This window comes from Lynx canadensis, chromosome B3, assembly GCF_007474595.2.
Source record: "Lynx canadensis isolate LIC74 chromosome B3, mLynCan4.pri.v2, whole genome shotgun sequence".
Classification (NCBI taxonomy): Eukaryota; Metazoa; Chordata; class Mammalia; order Carnivora; family Felidae; genus Lynx; species Lynx canadensis.
In genome coordinates this window covers 110,203,970-110,221,400 of record NC_044308.2, presented here as the reverse complement: position 1 = coordinate 110,221,400, position 17,431 = coordinate 110,203,970, and the positions used below count along the sequence as shown (strand labels likewise).

The window sequence follows — 17,431 nt, the reverse complement described above, 5'->3', positions numbered from 1 at the left end:
CACTGTTAAAAAAGGAAGTAGTCCTGTCACAATATCAGGCCATGGAGGAGAAGGCTTGTGTGATTCCCAGATCCCTAAAAGAAAGAGATGAGGAATTCCCACACGCAGGCCACCAGCGCTGCTCTGAGACTCACCCCATGAAATCTCCAGTTAAGGAGCTGTTAAAGAAAGAGCCGCTTTACTTTGTTTCCTTCTAGAAGTCACCTTGCAGGCCTGCTTGTTGGCAAAGCAGAGAGTGAGAATCCAAGGAACATGTTTTGAGGACGTGGGTAAAGCACGTGTGATCCTCAGTGTATGAGGCTAGGTGCTATTGGACTTTAGGAGGGGATTTTGGAAGCCTTACATCTGGAGACTGCTCTAATTTACAGCGTGAGTATATAGGTTAATAAGGCACAAATTCTGTAACTCCCATCTGCCCCTGATAAAGAATGCGAAACTGAAGCATTTCCCTCCTGGTCTTGCTGCATACTACGCATCCTTTGACTAGTCAGTATCTGCTGGGGTCACATGCGGGCTCTAAAACAAAGATCTCCGGGAGGTACAGACTGGTCCCGCATTGGGCTCTGTGCTGATGGCTCGGAGCCTAGAGCCTGCTCCGGATTCTGTGTCTCCTTCTCTCTCTGCCCCTCCCCCGCTTGTGCTCTGTCTTTCTCATCAAAAATAAATAAAATATTAAAAAAAAAAAAAAAGAAGAAGAACATCCCCATTTTCTATGACTGGCCAGAACTTTAATTAATTACTTTTAATTATCTGAATAACAACTGTATTTCTGACCAAAGACACTGATTTGTTCATCGTAATTAATATTGATTTTGTTTTCATGTCCCTCCTGTCTGGACACTGTTTAATACCTGCAGTTTCTGCAGTTTTTCCTCAGTTGCTATTTGATCCAAAGGCTTATCAGAAAAACTGGCAAGTTCCTTGGAGAGATTGTCCAATGTAGTATTCAGGTCTGTGACGCAAACCTGGTATGAGTGGTGTTCTTGAACGTGACCTTCCAATTTTTGCACGGAACCCTAAAAACAAAACCATTGACAATTCACCAATTATGTCTCTGAATTTCCTCCCTCAGAAAATAATTAAATTGTTCATAAACACTTGCTTTATGAAGTTTCATCTGGAAACAGGAATAGGGCCATATAAATTGTCCAGAGTTCTTAAGTAAAGTTTTAGTATTTGAGATATTTCCATGTAAAATCTCCTCCTCCCCACCCCCCACAAATGGCTTATTGAAATCACATGCTTCTTGGCCTTCATTTCATTCCTAAGGACAATTTACTTCTCAAGAGGTTTACAAAATGTAAAGGCTTCAAATTATATCATCAAATCACAAACATCCATAATAAAGCAGCTCCCTTAATTATCCTTCTTAGTAAAATCAAATACCCACAGTTGTAAATGAGACTATATGAGATCAGCCTAACCTCAGATTCCTTTCCTAAGAATTCAAGTCCAACATTGTGTCTTAGGAAAAAGGAATCCTAACTCGAGAACAAACCCATCTTCAGGTCTGCTTCCTGGAATAAGAAAATAAGGCGGCCACACCTCATCAGAAAAGTAGCAATTATTAAACTAAATAATTTATAGCCAAGTAGGTATCTCTTTACCCCTGCACACGTCCTGCAATCTGTATAAGCAAGACTTCTTACCCACATAATCCTTATATTGATCTAACTTCCCATATGCAAAGAATTACAGACAATTCTCTTATGAGAATACATTCCCTTGTGACAAGCTGACATTTATCTCTTAACTCTTTTACTGCAGACCACTCAAGGGAGGGAAACTGATAAGGTTTATAAAGAATAATGAATATATAGCTGACCTTAAACAACATGAACTTGAACTATATGGATCCACATATCACAGAGCTTGTACAGTACTGTAAATGTATTTCCTCTTATGATTTTCTTAATAACATTTTCTTTTCCCTAACTTACTATATTATAAGTAATATATGTTTTAGGTAATATATAATATACATGTCATATATTAATATAGATATATAATACATATACAAAATATGTGTTAATCAACTGTTTATGTTATCTGTAAGGCTTCCTGTCAACAGTAGGCTATTAGCAGTTAAGTTTGGTGGGAGTAAAAAGTTATATGCAAATATTCAACTGTAGGAGGGGCTCAGCATCCCTAGCCCCCAACTTTGTTCATGGGTCACCTGTAAACTATTCCAATGAATAGATGATGGATGAATGGATGGATAGGTGGATGCATGGATAACTTCAACACCATCACCTTCAGAGAGATACTTAAATCTTAACCCTTCTGGCCCTTGAAAATAGGAACTTGGATGAGAAAAAAATACATAATAATCAAATAATGGCCACTGGATTTCTCTAGCAAAACTGACTGGATTGAGCTCTCTATCCTTACAGAGTCAGTATTTGTATCTAAAAAGGATAAATTAAACGTTAAAAGTTTTTGATTTACCAGAAGAACAAAAAATGGTTCCATATACAAATATGACATACTTGTGCATAATTATGACAATCATTAAAAAACTTATTTTGACCATTTCACCTGTAGTTGCTGTAGAAGACTTTCGTGTAGATGCTTTATCTCTAGCCAAGGCTCTTCACTGAAGTTGGGATTTTTAGTGCATTCTAAGAGGTAACTTCCTTGAGATTTTAACTCTTTTAGCAAGGATGTCAAATCTTGTGCTTTCTGGAGGAATTTCTTATAAATTTTTAACTGAGCTTTCTTCTCCTGCAAACCGTGTTGCAGAGCAAAGCCCACTTCTTGTTTCTTTTTCAGTTCTGTGAGCATTAATCTCAGATCCTCCTTACTTTGCAAATACTTCTCTCCTTCTAGTAGAAGCTTTTCTTGATGGCTAAGTTGTACAAAATATTTTAGAAATGACACTTAGGAAATTGGAATGCTTTTTGCATATTATAGTATAACATACATTACAATAAAAAGCATTAAAATAACACTAATATAAATTATTCCCAATGACTCTTTTGGCAATATAGCATTCTAAATAGCACTAAGGTTAGCTCAGAAACCAAATCAGAAATTATTTGCAGCATTCCTAAAAAAATAGATTTTTGTCACATAATTTGACCTGAGAACAAACACTTAATAATTTAGATTCTAAACCATTCCAGTTTTTGCAGCTGCTCTGGAAAACAGTGTGGAGTTTCCTCAAAAAATTAAAAATGGACCTACCCTATGACCCAGCAATAGCACTGCTAGGAATTTACCCAAGGGATACAGGAGTACTGATGTATAGGGGCACTTGTACCCCAATATTTATAGCAGCACTCTCAACAATAGCCAAATTATGGAAAGAGCCTAAATGTCCGTCAACTGATGAATGGATAAAGAAATTGTGGTTTATATACACAATGGAGTACTACGTGCCAATGAGAAAGAATGAAATATGGCCCTTTGTAGCAACGTGGATGGGACTGGAGAGTGTTATGCTAAGTGAAATAAGCCACACAGAGAAAGACAGATACCATATGGTTTCACTCTTATGTGGATCCTGAGAAACTTAACAGAAACCCATGAGGGAGGGGAAGAAAAAAAAAAGAAAAGAAAAAAAGGAGGTTAGAGTGGGTGAGAGCCAAAGCATAAGAGACTCTTAAAACCTGAGAACAAACTGAGGGCTGATGGGGGGTGGGAGGGAGGGAAGGGTGGGTGACGGGTATTGAAGAGGGCATCTTTTGGGATGAGCACTGGGTGTTGTATGGAAACCAACTTGACAATAAATTTCATATATTAAAAAAAATAAATAAAATAAACCATTCCAGTTTTTATTGTGCTTAAATATAATTACGTTATCTTATATTTTTCTTGCTCATATAAGTAAAACAAATAATCATTCAGTATATTAACCAACGAACTAGTTTATGCTTAAATTTGGTTTTGATCTGCTCATCTTCCTAGAAAAGATCTAAAATTCACATCTCCACTAAACAGTAAAACATATTATTTAACATGTGATATGAATTAAGAATTTTCATCAGAATTACATCCACTGAATTCAGACAACATTTATAATGTTTACACACTTAAGACTCTCTTGGAATATATATTTAAAGGCATAATTATTCTATAGTAATACCATGCTGACTCTGAAATTGTCTGGGGGAAGGGGGTTTTGGTAAGAAGCAGAGTGTTGAAAGTAGAATGGGAGACAATGCTAATTTGTTACCGAGAGCTCCATGGGTTGATGAACCAGCCAAAGTAAACACTGTCACAGAGTTATGACAGCAAGTGCTTCCTATCTGATCCCGCGAACTATTCATCTTCATTTCTGCCTCTGACATTGTGAATGCCCCTGACATTACTGCCTTTCTCTCCAACAGATATTATATCCAAACCCAGGAGGCAGACAAAACATACTTGTTATGGCTTCACCGGGCAATGAAAAGGCGTGAAAGTGAAGGCATGTCCTTTACCTTAGATACGTGTTGGCTAAATGGATTGTGTTGTCCCACTGGTTCTTGATATCAGTAAGGGTCTTTGGAGCCAATGGAGCCTTGCTGCTCTCAGCCTGACTCATGATGGTCTGTATTTTAGCGTCCCCTTCAGGCTTTAGTAAAATGATTTCCTGAAGTAAATAAAGATCTTAGAATCTCATTTGCATTCCTTAGAGGAAGTACATATGATACCTTTTTATTTATAAACATTCTATTTAGATTCCAATTGCAGAGTAGATTTCAGAAATATCTTTTCATTTTTTACGTTGCCCAAAAGATAATGATACCTCCTTACATTATACAGAATTGGTTCTCCCTAAGTATTTGTCAGATTGCCCTTGCTGCATTCCTGCTCTCCTCTTGATTTTCAACTGCCTTCAAATAAGTTATATGCCCAAAAGACCCTGGAAAATCCTTCTTTCTATCCACTGAATTATTTAAGGAAACAACCTGAACAAGACATTTTTATACACCCAAAATGAGACTTAGGGCTTCCCACAGGAAAACTCAGTGCCCCATGTCAACTCTTGTCTCTCTCCACTACAACATAATTCATTCCCATTCCCTGGTCTTCTCTTTCCCTCCTTTGCTCTAACAATCATGTTCCTCCCTTCTTGGAAATACTACTCCAGATTCACCTCTCCTGGAAAATCTTTCACGTACAATCCCAAATGATTCCAATTACTTCAGTAAGCCTTACCAACTCTTACAGCTCACTATTCAGAACCATTTCTTCCTGTAATAATGCTTCGATTGTGATTTCAATCCTTCTGGGTTCCTTTTAAGCACATGGGCTTCTGTCCCCTGCATTTGTAACTACCAAAGCCTATTGAATCTCTCCTTAGAAAAAAAGTGGGCTTAGAGGAGCTTGGGAGTTCCTTGCCCTCTGCAACCCCCTCGGCATGTCATAACCTTTATAAACTACACAATGTACTCGATATCTAATAACCTTTTGAACCATACATATTTGCTCTGAAGAAGAGTTCCTCTCCAGCCCCGCCTTGACATTGCGGATATGTCTTTGTACTGGCATAAATTCTTTTTATATCCTAGCAAACTCCCACCTGCCACAGCTCCATACATACTGCCCTTAGAAAGAGAGAATACACCTTCTCTCTTCTGTCTGCCTTAAAATAATTTTAGATCCATCACAGCTCTTCTCTCTTGTAAGCTCAGTCATCTGAATGTCCTCAGCCATTCCACAGTAATCCTATTTTCCATTAAGAAACAAATCTTTGCAGTTTTCCTGTAAATCTTTTAAAAATTAGAGTTCATTCTGACCTCCGAAATTTACTTTCCACAGTTATACCTTTATTTTTTGGATTCTTTCCTCAAGCGGCATTTTGCCTTCAGATGAATTCAAAACCATAAGGGACTCTTTAATCCCTGCTATCCAATGAATTACATCATGTGCAAGATCATTAAAGCTCTGGTCCTCTGTAGGAGGTAACTTATCCTCTTCATCAATTTCACATAATTGTCTCAAAAATGTCTGGTATCTATCAATCAAATGTGTTGATTCCATTATTATTTCTTCTTCTTCAGTAAGCCCATATTCCTTCAAAGAATCGTTCAGCTGGGCCATGGATTCAAATTGTTCCCTGAAAATTCCAAACATCATCGAAAGTTTAGAGGAGCCACAATAGCATGTAAGAAACTATGTTGGCAGAAAATATATTCATACAGGATTAGCTATACCTTTTTCTAGCTACAGCTTCACAAAATAGCTCAGTTTTCTCTCCTGGTTTTTCCAGTTCTTTCCATTTCTCTTCTTGACTGGTCAACCATGTGCTCAGATTTCTGTGGTCATCCTGGAGACTAACAGAATATTACATACGTTAGAATATAAAATAAGCAAAAAGTGTTTCTATGAAGAGAAGGTTGGCATGGATTTTGTAAACCAATCAGGCTTTTACTACATTTTTTTTTATTCTTTGGTGAAGAATTAATTCGCAACATTAAAATCTGAACAACAGTAGCCTGTATTATAGTAGGATTCTATAGGGGCGCCTGGGTGGCTCAGTCGGTTGAGCGTCCGATTTCGGCTCAGGTCATGATCTCGTGGTCCATGAGTTCGAGCCCCGCGTCGGGATCTGTGCTGACAGCTCAGAGCCTGGAGCCTGTTTCAGATTCTGTGTCTCCCTCTCTCTCTGACCCTCCCCCGTTCATGCTCTGTCTCTCTCTGTCTCAAAAATAAATAAATGTTAAAAAAATATATATAGTAGGATTCTATAAAGCAACAAGCTACGCAAACATATCACAAAGAACAGGAAACAAAACATTTTTTGGACTGTCCCCTGAACTACTGCCATATTAGATAATTTGAAGAATTCTCTCAACTTCTATCTTCCTAGGGTCAAACTTAGATTTGAAAACGTATATTTTATTTGTGAAATTTGTGTGTATTGTACATCCCCATGCTAGCTGTACTGATGCACAAAACGTGTAAAGAGATCATTAGAAACATATGTTATTTAGCTATCACCTTTACTTCCTACCTCAGTAGCTGTTGCAAGCAGGCATTCAGCTCCTTTGTTCGTGCCTGGCAGATGGACTCCATTTTTTCTAATTCAATTTCTTGATTTATAATCCAACTGTGAAGCTCCTTAACATGTGCTTTGGGCAGATGCTTCTTCACATGACTTAGTACAGTTCCCACCTGCTGTGTTTTACTGCCTCTTCCTTCAAGAGTTAAGAAATCCTTAAGGAAGACAGAAAGTCAGTGATGCTCTACTGGCAAGCTGAAGTGTGGTCTCTACCCCCCCGTAGCACTTTTCCAAGCTGGTACGTAGACACGTCACCTTTCTAACATCCTATACGAAAGAAAAGCTACGGAGATATGGCTAGCGCCAATGGCAAATGACCAAAAGATAATTTACATTAGTTGTAGAATGTGTGTCTGCATCTGACTTGCTGGATATGACATCAAGCAAAATAATGCTTGTTCATGAAAGTCAGTAGGAGTAAGACTGGGGAAGCTGCATTTTTCTTTCCCGACTCTGCTCAGCTTCTAAATACTTGCTCCCCTCGGGTAATCAACATGTAAAACTACACAGGCTATTCTCTATTTAACTCTGTCCAAATAAGAATTTTATTTCAATGTTTGTGTTTCAAGGTTTGAGCATCATTTGTTAAGGCCATGCGACGGACAAAGTTAAAGGCAACAACAACGACAAAAAAGTCAGGACTTAAACTAAAAAAGAAGAAAGGCAATTCTACCAATAAAGAACAGTATCAGCAAAGTAAAGAATCAAACAAGGAATACTTAGTGCCACTCATAAGCTTGAGAGCATGACTCATCATCAAACTACAGTACTAGACAGTCTTCAGTCAGAGAAAGACAAATATCATACGATTTCACTCATATGTGGAATTTAAGATACGAAACAGATGCACATAAAGGAAGGGAAGGAAAAATAATATAAAAACAGGGAGTTAAACCATAAGAGACTCTTAAATACAGAGAACAAACTGAAGGTTGCTGGAGGGGTGTTGTGTGGGGGGATGGGCTAAATGGGTGGTGGGCATTAAGGAGGACACTTGTTGGGATGAGCACAGGGTGTTATAAGTTAAGTGATGAATCACTAAATCCTACTCCTGAAATCATTATTATACCATATGTCAATTAACTTGGATTTAAATTAAAAGAATAAAAATAAGTAAAATCATACAAATAGTGCTTAAAAAACAAAAGGCTAACCCTCCCTAAAAGTACTAGACAATCTAGCCTAAAGTGATGAAGATTTAAGGTGCCATATGCATTTTAAATGCTTGCTTGCACATTACCTTTTATTCCAAGCTGCCCTCCACTACCCTCCGACCAGCTACATGAAAGTCCAAATGAGACTGTTAAAAGAAATGTTACTCAGAAAAAACTTAACAGAAAGTCAAGAGACCCCTCTCAAGAAAGTAAAGAGACTTTGGGGCTCCTGGGTGGCTCAGTTGGTTAAGCGTTCGACTCTTGATTTGGGCTCATGATCTTGCGGTTTGTGAGTTTGAGTGCGGCATTGGGCTTTGAGCTGACAGTGGGAAGCCTACTTGAGGGTCTGAGTCTCTCTCTCTCTCCCAACCCCAAAATAAATAAGTAAATAATAAAAAAAAAAAAAAAAAAAAAAAAACCAACACTTAAAAAACAAAAGGAAAAGTAAAGGAACATCCAAGTCCACATTAGGCAAAGCCTTTATTTTGTATGAAATATGATTTTACCAGAACCAGATTTGCCAGTACACCCTGTTAAACAGCATCTTAGAACAGGTGTGAAAACAGAAATTGCTTAAGTGCCTTGCACCCTGACCCTGTAAATATGGAGTTTCAAAAATTTGGGAAAAAGTCGGTTATTTGGAAACATTATCTCTATGTAGAGAAATGAGCAAGTCAAAGTAATTATTATTTTATCTAGTTAAATACAGTTCTATGCCTCTAGTATGTTAGCTTTGATAAATTTTGATTAAAATTTACATATATCTTACAGAAAGTTTTTGCAGCTTTTCTTCCACACTCTTTTTTGTTTCTGATGATTCAAAACACTCCTTAAGGTTCATTTTAATGTTGCCAAACCAGTCATTAAAGTTCTTGCACTGATCTGTAGGAAAAAACAAAAGAAGCTATATCCATTCAAGGAAGACTTTAGACCCCTTGTTAAAGTGAGAGGCTTTGAAACTCACTTCACATAACGTGGGTACAACAAGTCACTGTGTAAGGTGGTAATAAGTTGAAGCCCAATTTTGAGGTTAATCGATTTCTCAAAAGTAATTATGGTATATTTTCTATACCCGACCTCCTTTCCAAGCACACAGTACCCCCATAGACACTCGTAGGGACAGCTTGCTCACAGGCACATCGCCAGACTCACTCACCACAGTGAGCAGGTCGAATGTGAGGATGTTGGTGACCTTCCTTCATGAAATAAAGATTTGGGACTTGAAAGAAATAGATGTTATATGATAGGCGTATAGATCAGTGAGTGCTTCCCCCCAAAAGATTTATGTGAATAAATCCTAAATAAATAAGTACATAAATAAATCCTTTTCCTTAAATAGAATCTCTGCAACCATCTCTCAGTGAAGTTTAGATAAGCCTTCATGTTCGCAATATTTATTCATACTTCAAGATTCCCAGAAAAAACAGTAATGCGCTCACCATTCAATAACTCACTATTCAATAACTTACCATTCAATAACTTAGAAAAGTGATCTTGCAAAACACTTTTTTTGGTATTAAATAAATCACTGACACTTTCATATTGCTTTTTTAATTCAGAGAGTTCAGGAGTCAGACAACCTATTTGATTCTCCAGTAACATCATACTGTGCTTTTGCTGTAGGATTTGCTGTTGTATCTCCTAAATACATAAACAAACAACCATTAAATCTCAAAATGCGTTCAATTTACACATAGTAGAATAGATCTCCATTGTTTTTGTAAAAACCTAGATGATTTTTCTATTGAGTGGATTCGCTTTATCTTAGCCGGTAAATGTATACTGCAACACAAATTAACATCAAATAATTACTGCCCTCAAAGCAATTCAACTAAATAAACACAAATTGTTTTTCTGAGGTTTTTCCCCCAACTTTCATTTTTTTGAATAGTTACTACTTTTCATTAACTTCAAGAGGCCAAAGCCATCAGAAATAAGTGTGAAAATAAATCTGAACCACAGAAGAGAAGCAGCTGGGACATACCTCTAGTTTAGTAAAGATCTCTAAGCTGTCGGAAGGAGACAGGGCTTTTAACAGGGACTCAGTCATTCCGATCTGAGTCTTGGCTTGGTCGAGATCCTCCCTTAGCTCAGCTGTATGGCCACTGAGCACAGAGCAGTTGGATTCTCCTGTTAAATGCATTTTTACATTTTCTATCTTGTTTAAAACAGAGGACTCCATGACCTGAAATCATGATATATATGAAGTCAAATTAACAAATTTATTTCACTAGATTTTAAGACAACTGCATTGCTAGAGAATGAGTTGAGACATTGAATTAATTCCTCATTGTTCTACATCACTGATACAATTTAAATTGTTTCAAAAAAGAATAACATGAAAAACTGAGATTGACATTCTGTCTTTGTTCTAAAAAACTAATTTGTGGGCTGGGTGGGGGGGGGCGGTGGTTGGGGGGGGAATGTGCCTGGATGGCTCAGTCGGTTAAACGTCTGACTCTTGATTTCGGCTCAGGTCATGATCTCACGGTTCATGAGTTCAAGCCCCAAGTGAGGATACACTCTCCCTCACTCTGCCCCTCCCTCGGTTGCTCTCTCTCTCTCAAATAAATAAATGAACTTTAAAAATAAACTAATTTGAAAATCCTACCCCCCCCCAAAGCAAGTTTTATCTAGCATAACAATTGAGGTACCATCTCATGGCACTCATTTGAAAATGTATTAAAACATACAGAAAAATTGGGACGCCTGGATGACTCAGTAGGTTGAGCGTCTGACTTTGGCTCAGGTCATGATCTCACGGTTTGTAGTTCGGGTCCCACGTAGGCTCTGTGCTGACGGCTCAGAGCCTGGAACCTGCTTCCGATTCTATGTCTCCCTCTCTCTCTGCCCCTCCCCTGCTCATGCTCTGTCTCACTCTCTCTCAAAAATAAATAAACATTTAAAAAAATACAGAAAAGTAAATAGCCAGCATTTATTGAGCATTTATTATGTACACAACAGCATTGTGGTAAGCACTTGATGGACAAAATTCAGGCTTTAGAGTGTTAACTAACTTGACTTGCCCAAGATCATAAAGCTAGCTGATGACACAGCTGGGACCTCACCCAGAAAGTCTGACTCCAGAGCTCATACTCAGCCACCATGTGTTCTACCTAAATAAAAATTGTAACAAATCTCTTCACACAACAGAAAATCACACTTTGGTCCATCTCCCTGCTTCCTCCATCTAGCCATTAATAAACACAGAATCACACGAGTCATATTCTCCTTCTTATGGCCAAAGGACACTCAAGAGGAAACCCTTTCCTTCAAACAGAAGCATGACAACATCTCCAGCTCCACACAAGAGGCCTGGAAATAAGTTAATAAAACAATAAAAAAATATATACTTACTCTAAACAAACATAATGAACTATGCCAAGTATTAAAAATTCAATTGGACTTAATAAATATAGGAATTGAATAAAGATGAACTAAATAATGATCCTAATTTTAATTATTTAAAAAAATTTTTTTTAATGTTTATTTGTTTTTGAGAGAGAGAGACAGAGAGACAGAGTGCAAGTGGGGGAGGGGCAGAGACAAAGGAGACACAGGATCTGAAGCAGGTTCCAGGCTCTGAGCTGTCAGCACACAGCCCAACCCAGGGCTTGAACCCACAAGCCATTAGATCATGACCTGAGCCAAAGTTGGACGCTTAACTGACTGAGCCACCCAGGCGCCCCCTAATTTTACTTTAGGTTTAAGATTTAGAATTCCGGTTTATGGACATGAGTTACTTCAGAGTGCTTTGATTGCAACTGTTAAATAAAAATTCTCTTACCTGCAATTCAAGAGGCGTTTCGCTGCTTTGAAGGAGAAACTGTATTTTAGCCACTCTTTTAGAAAACTCTGAAGATTTTTGTTCATGGACTTGTAACTCTTCCTAAAACATAATATTAGTGGATAATACCTTTTTATCTTATACCTTATTTTCTGGTACTCATGATTATGATTATTAATATATAGAAACCGAGAGAAACTTTGGATTTCCCCAAATCCCTTGTTTTTTGAACGAGTCCTGGGAGTCACAAACCCAAGTGGCTTTATGAGTCAGGAAAATGTTATAATTGAGCAAAGCATTCCAGCTAGAAGACGACAGAGAGGGGCCAGGCTTGTGCTATATCAGAATGCAGTGCCTGCATCACATGTCATACATCTGTACACATAAACTGTGCCCGCATGTGCACGTGCACATGTGCAAGCACTACACACACACACACACACACACACACACACACACACACACACACTGTTGCCAGAATTTGGCTCACAGGCTGGCAGTTTACAGTCCGTAACTTCAAAGTTGTAAACAATCTGCATTTCAAGGCATTTTTAAGGAACTTGTTCATTTACACCTAGAAAATCATAATTTCTATCATCATATACACAGGAAACTTGTAAATCTCTACACTTTCTGGAAACCTTTTCCAAGTGTATAAAAGTGGATATGTGAATTTAAGAATGAATAAAATAACAAAGATTCGAGGAAAAAAAATGAGACGGGAAGCATTAGACCTGGCATATTGTAAAGGCTTCATGTGCACATACATACATTTTTCTGTTACATTGGACCACATATAATTGCCAATATTTGAATGTTTTCTGATCTACAAAGGTAGAGATTTTATATGATCCAAATGAATAATATATAAACAATTAGAAAAAAATTCTTCCTAGTGTTAAAATAGACAAATTCTTTCCAAATGGCAAAACCTGAGATTACGGTTTTAAAAACTAGCCTTTTTTGAAGACAGATACCATATGTTTTCACTCTTAATGTGGATCCTCAGAAACTTAACAGAAGACCATGGGGGAGGGGAAGGAAAAAAAAAAGGCTAGAGAAGGAGGGAGCCAAAACATAAGAGACTCCTAAAAACTGAGAACAAACTGAGGGTTGATGGGGGGTGGAAGGGAGGGGTGGGTGGGTGATGGGTGTTGAGGAGGGCACCTGTTGGGATGAGCACTGGGTGTTATATGGAAACCAATTTGACAATAAATTTCATAAAAAAAAAAAAAAGAAGAAGAAGAAGAAGCTCTATAAAGATTCTGATACTCGGCCTGGTATTTTTTTCTAATCTTTCGGAGGGAGAGACTGCTTGATTCAAATTATGAAGGTTGCTCATAATCATGATCTAGATCAGGGGTTAATAGTCTAAGGGCTGGTAGTCTGTTTTTATAAATAAAGTTTTATGGGAACCCAGTTACTTTCAAGCATTTATGTACCGTCTATGACTGAGTGCTTTTATGCTACAACAGCAGCATTAATCAATTGTGACAACCGTGACCAAATGATCTACAAGCTTAAAATATTTACAATTTGGCCCCTTAAAAAAAAAGAAATCTGCCAACCCCTGAGACAGGGGTTCCCACTTGGGAACGATTATGCATTTGGTGGGGTGTCTTCCAGGAGTTATTAATGTTGCTTATACCATACAACGCTTCTGATAGTCTGGTGAATCCTGTGGACCCTTTGCATAATAATATTTTATTATTTATTTATTTATTTATTTTTGAATGCATAATAATATTTTAAAAACAAAAGATAAATTATGCAGAAATATAAAGGAAAACAATTATATTGACTTACAGTTATCAAAGTATTAAAAATAACTTGTGCTATAGTAATATGGATGTTTCTATATTAATACCTTAAATAATAAGATCTAGCAGTGACCCTACTAACAGCCATAATTTCAAAGTAGTGAAAAGGGTAACAGTTACAACTAGATAATGACCCCCAAATACCTGTGACTTTCTTGATAACAAAGTCACATACAATGTTCATCCTGCTATGTTTGTGGACTATATTCATAACTGAAACACATTATATTTTGGTTAGACATTCAGAAAGGTAAAGATGCAATTTTTCCCATATAAGGTCATTTTATCCACTAACCACTCGGGTGTCTGTGAACCCCAGATTAATAATACCTGCTAACATCTTCCTACATATCAAAGGAAACAAGAGAATTGCGGTCCCACTCAAGGGATAATGAAAGAAATAAAACATTTCTTGGTGATTTCTCTATGCTGCTTCAAGAAAGCAAGCTCAATATTCAATGTCAACTGTGTACAAGAAGAGCATACATTTTATCTGTTAAATTACCTTCAGCTTTTCTCTTTCTTCTTCAGTCAGTTGATGTAATTCCACTTTTCGAAGGACCTTTTCAGTCCACTCATCAATGACATTTTTTAAGTTAAAAAGCTTGTCCCATAAAGCTAGAGCTCGACCAAGATTTTCATAGTAGTCTTCGGTTTTTTCATTTATCTGCCATAATTAAAAAATAGAAATAACACATTTAGTGGTAAAAAAAAAAAAAAAGTACGAAAACCATTGTTTCAGTCACACATTATTTTAAAATAAAAATTTGCCTTTGCTTGTTGAACAATTTGCTTTATTTATCAACTACAAAAAAATGTGCTTTAACACATAACATAGTTCTTTCTTCCACAAAAAAAAAAAAAAAAAAAAAAACTTTGCTGCCACTTACAGGCAACTAAAAGCAACGTCTTCCTAATTTCCAACCCACAATAAATTAAAGGTGTTTTTAAAAACTCAGATGAGGGGCGCCTGGGTGGCGCAGTCGGTTAAGCGTCCGACTTCAGCCAGGTCACGATCTCGCGGTCCGTGAGTTCGAGCCCCGCGTCGGGCTCTGGGCTGATGGCTCAGAGCCTGGAGCCTGTTTTCGATTCTGTGTCTCCCTCTCTCTCTGCCCCTCCCCCGTTCATGCTCTGTCTCTCTCTGTCCCAAAAATAAATAAACGTTGAAAAAAAAAAAAACTCAGATGAAAATATAACACAAATTCTTAATCTGTAATTCATAACAATATAACTATTACTCAACCAAAACTGTATTAAATATATAGTTGAGCATGAATATCCTGCATGAATGGTTAATATATTAACTACTTTATTTTAAATAAGTTGCATATGTGCTTTTATATCTCCGTGTATAGACCCATTTGTTAGTAGCGTCTAACTCTGCAGGTAAAATTAATAATTCCTAAGTCATAAATTTTATATTATTTGAACATTTTTACAATGAACCCTTTTGAACTTTGTAATTAGATAAAAATACTAAAGATACAACAGAGAAGATCGATTTGTTATCAAAGAGAATTTTTAATGAATTAAATTGTCACTCACATCAAGCCATCTATCCACAATAATATTAGCTTCTTTCTCAAAAGGAGGCTCTTCAAAACTTCTCATTTTATTTAGATGAAATTGTAGGTTTCTACAGACCTGGTTAATCTTGTCTACAACTTCTAAATGTTCATTAAATTCTTCTTTGACAATTTCAATCTGTAAAAAAAGTTAGGTTAACACATTTTTGATAGATTTACATAGAAAAATTAGTAAGAACCAAAATTCTATTATTGGCTATTCAGCTTAAAAACAATATCATAGGGACACCTGGGTGGCTCAGTTGGTTAAACGTTGGACTCCTGGTTTTGGCTCATGGCAGAATCTCTTGCAGTTTGTGAGTTTGAGCCCTGCATTGGGCTCTGTGCTGACAATGCAGAGGCTACTTAGGATTCTCTCTCCCCCTCTCTCTCTGCCTCTCCTCCCCCTCACCTCAAATAAATAAATAAACTTAAAAAAAAAAAACCCACAACATCATAACAGAGGATACTCTGTATTAATACTTTATATTAATACTTTAATATGTACTTTGTACATTATCTTTTCTAAAGCAGGCTGTTATTTTCTCAATAAAAAGTTTTTAGAATCCTAACCATCTCATTTACCAGTAATCCTACACCAAAATTTCTTCCCACTCTGCATGATGAAATACTTGTAATAATCTAAAGCCATGTTTCCTGTCCAGGTGAAATAACAGTCTACAAAAAAACAAAACAAAACAAAACAAAAACCTTCATTCACTAGTATAAAAAAGGGCAGTTCCTAGATTCCTCTAACAGTAATCATCTGTGGAAGTTGAAGAACCATGCTCATCTGAATAAAACAGATCTCTAATATATCTTTAATACATCATTTCTCGCTTTCTTTCTTTATTTGAGAGAGAGAGAGAAAGAGAGAGCAAGCCGGGGAGGGTCAGAGAGAAGGAGAGAAAGAATCCCAAGAAGTCTCTGCAACTCTGTATGGCTTATTTCACTTAGCATAACACTTTCCAGTTTCATCCACGTTGCTACGAAGGGCCATATTTCATTCTTTCTCATTGCCACGTAGTACTCCATTGTGTGTATAAACCACAATTTCTTTATCCATTCATCAGTTGATGGACATTTAGGCTCTTTCCATAATTTGGCTATTGTTGAGAGTACTGCTATAAACATTGGGGTACAAGTGCCCCTATGCATCAGTACTCCTGTATCCCTTGGGTAAATTCCTAGCAGTGCTACTGCTGGTCATAGGGTAGGTCTATTTTTAATTTTTTGAGGAACCTCCAACACTGTTTTCCAGAGTGGCTGCACCAGTTTGCATTCCCACCAACAGTGCAAGAGGGTTCCCGTTTCTCCACATCCTCTCCAGCATCTATAGTCTCCTGATTTGTTCATTCTGGCCACTCTGACTGGCATGAGGTGATATCTGAGTGTGGTTCTGATTTGTATTTCCCTGATGAGGAGCGACGTTGAGCATCTTTTCATGTGCCTGTTGGCCATCCGGACGTCTTCTTTAGAGAAGTGTCTATTCATGTTTTCTGCCCATTTCTTCACTGGATTATTTGTTTTTCGGGTGTGGAGTTTGGTGAGCTCTTTATAGATTTTGGATACTAGCCCTTTGTCCGATATGTCATTTGCAAATATCTTTTCCCATCCCGTTGGTCGCCTTTTAGTTTTGTTGATTGTTTCCTTTGCTGTGCAGAAGCTTTTTATCTTCATGAGATCCCAATAGTTCATTTTTGCTTTTAATTCCCTTGCCTTTGGGGATGTGTCAAGTAAGAAATTACTGCGGCTGAGGTCAGAGAGGTCTTTTCCTGCTTTCTCCTCTAGGGTTTTGATGGTTTCCTGTCTCACATTCAGGTCCTTTATCCATTTTGAGTTTATTTTTATGAATGGTGTGAGAAAGTGGTCTAGTTTCCACCTTCTGCATGTTGCTGTCCAGTTCTCCCAGCACCATTTGTTAACCCCCAATATCATTTCTAACATGGAAGGTAAAATACTGTATTATCAAAAGGCCGATGGTCTTAAACTACAAAATAAAATTTGAGTGTTGACGAATGTAATGTTTCACTCAGCTTTCCAGTCTTACCTGAGCATTTTTAACAACAATATAAAATTTGAAAATAGATTTCTCATAGGCAAACACCTAAAAA

General features: G+C 37.3%; 1 protein-coding gene across 4 annotated transcripts in view; it reads right to left on the bottom strand.

Moving 5' to 3' along the window:
• SYNE2 (spectrin repeat containing nuclear envelope protein 2) overlaps positions 1-17,431 on the bottom strand; it is a 228,750-nt gene that overhangs the window by 171,229 nt on the left and 40,090 nt on the right. For all 4 annotated transcript variants that reach the window (XM_030319270.1, XM_030319269.1, XM_030319271.1 and 1 more), the window contains exons 22-33: positions 15,298-15,456; positions 14,258-14,419; positions 11,933-12,034; positions 10,130-10,330; positions 9,615-9,786; positions 8,915-9,027; positions 6,944-7,146; positions 6,144-6,263; positions 5,755-6,046; positions 4,425-4,576; positions 2,539-2,848; positions 852-1,016 (exon numbers count right to left, since the gene is read on the bottom strand). In XM_030319270.1, the coding sequence (XP_030175130.1) occupies positions 852-1,016; positions 2,539-2,848; positions 4,425-4,576; positions 5,755-6,046; positions 6,144-6,263; positions 6,944-7,146; positions 8,915-9,027; positions 9,615-9,786; positions 10,130-10,330; positions 11,933-12,034; positions 14,258-14,419; positions 15,298-15,456 (2,151 nt within the window). The remainder of the gene's footprint in view (positions 1-851; positions 1,017-2,538; positions 2,849-4,424; positions 4,577-5,754; positions 6,047-6,143; positions 6,264-6,943; positions 7,147-8,914; positions 9,028-9,614; positions 9,787-10,129; positions 10,331-11,932; positions 12,035-14,257; positions 14,420-15,297; positions 15,457-17,431) is intronic.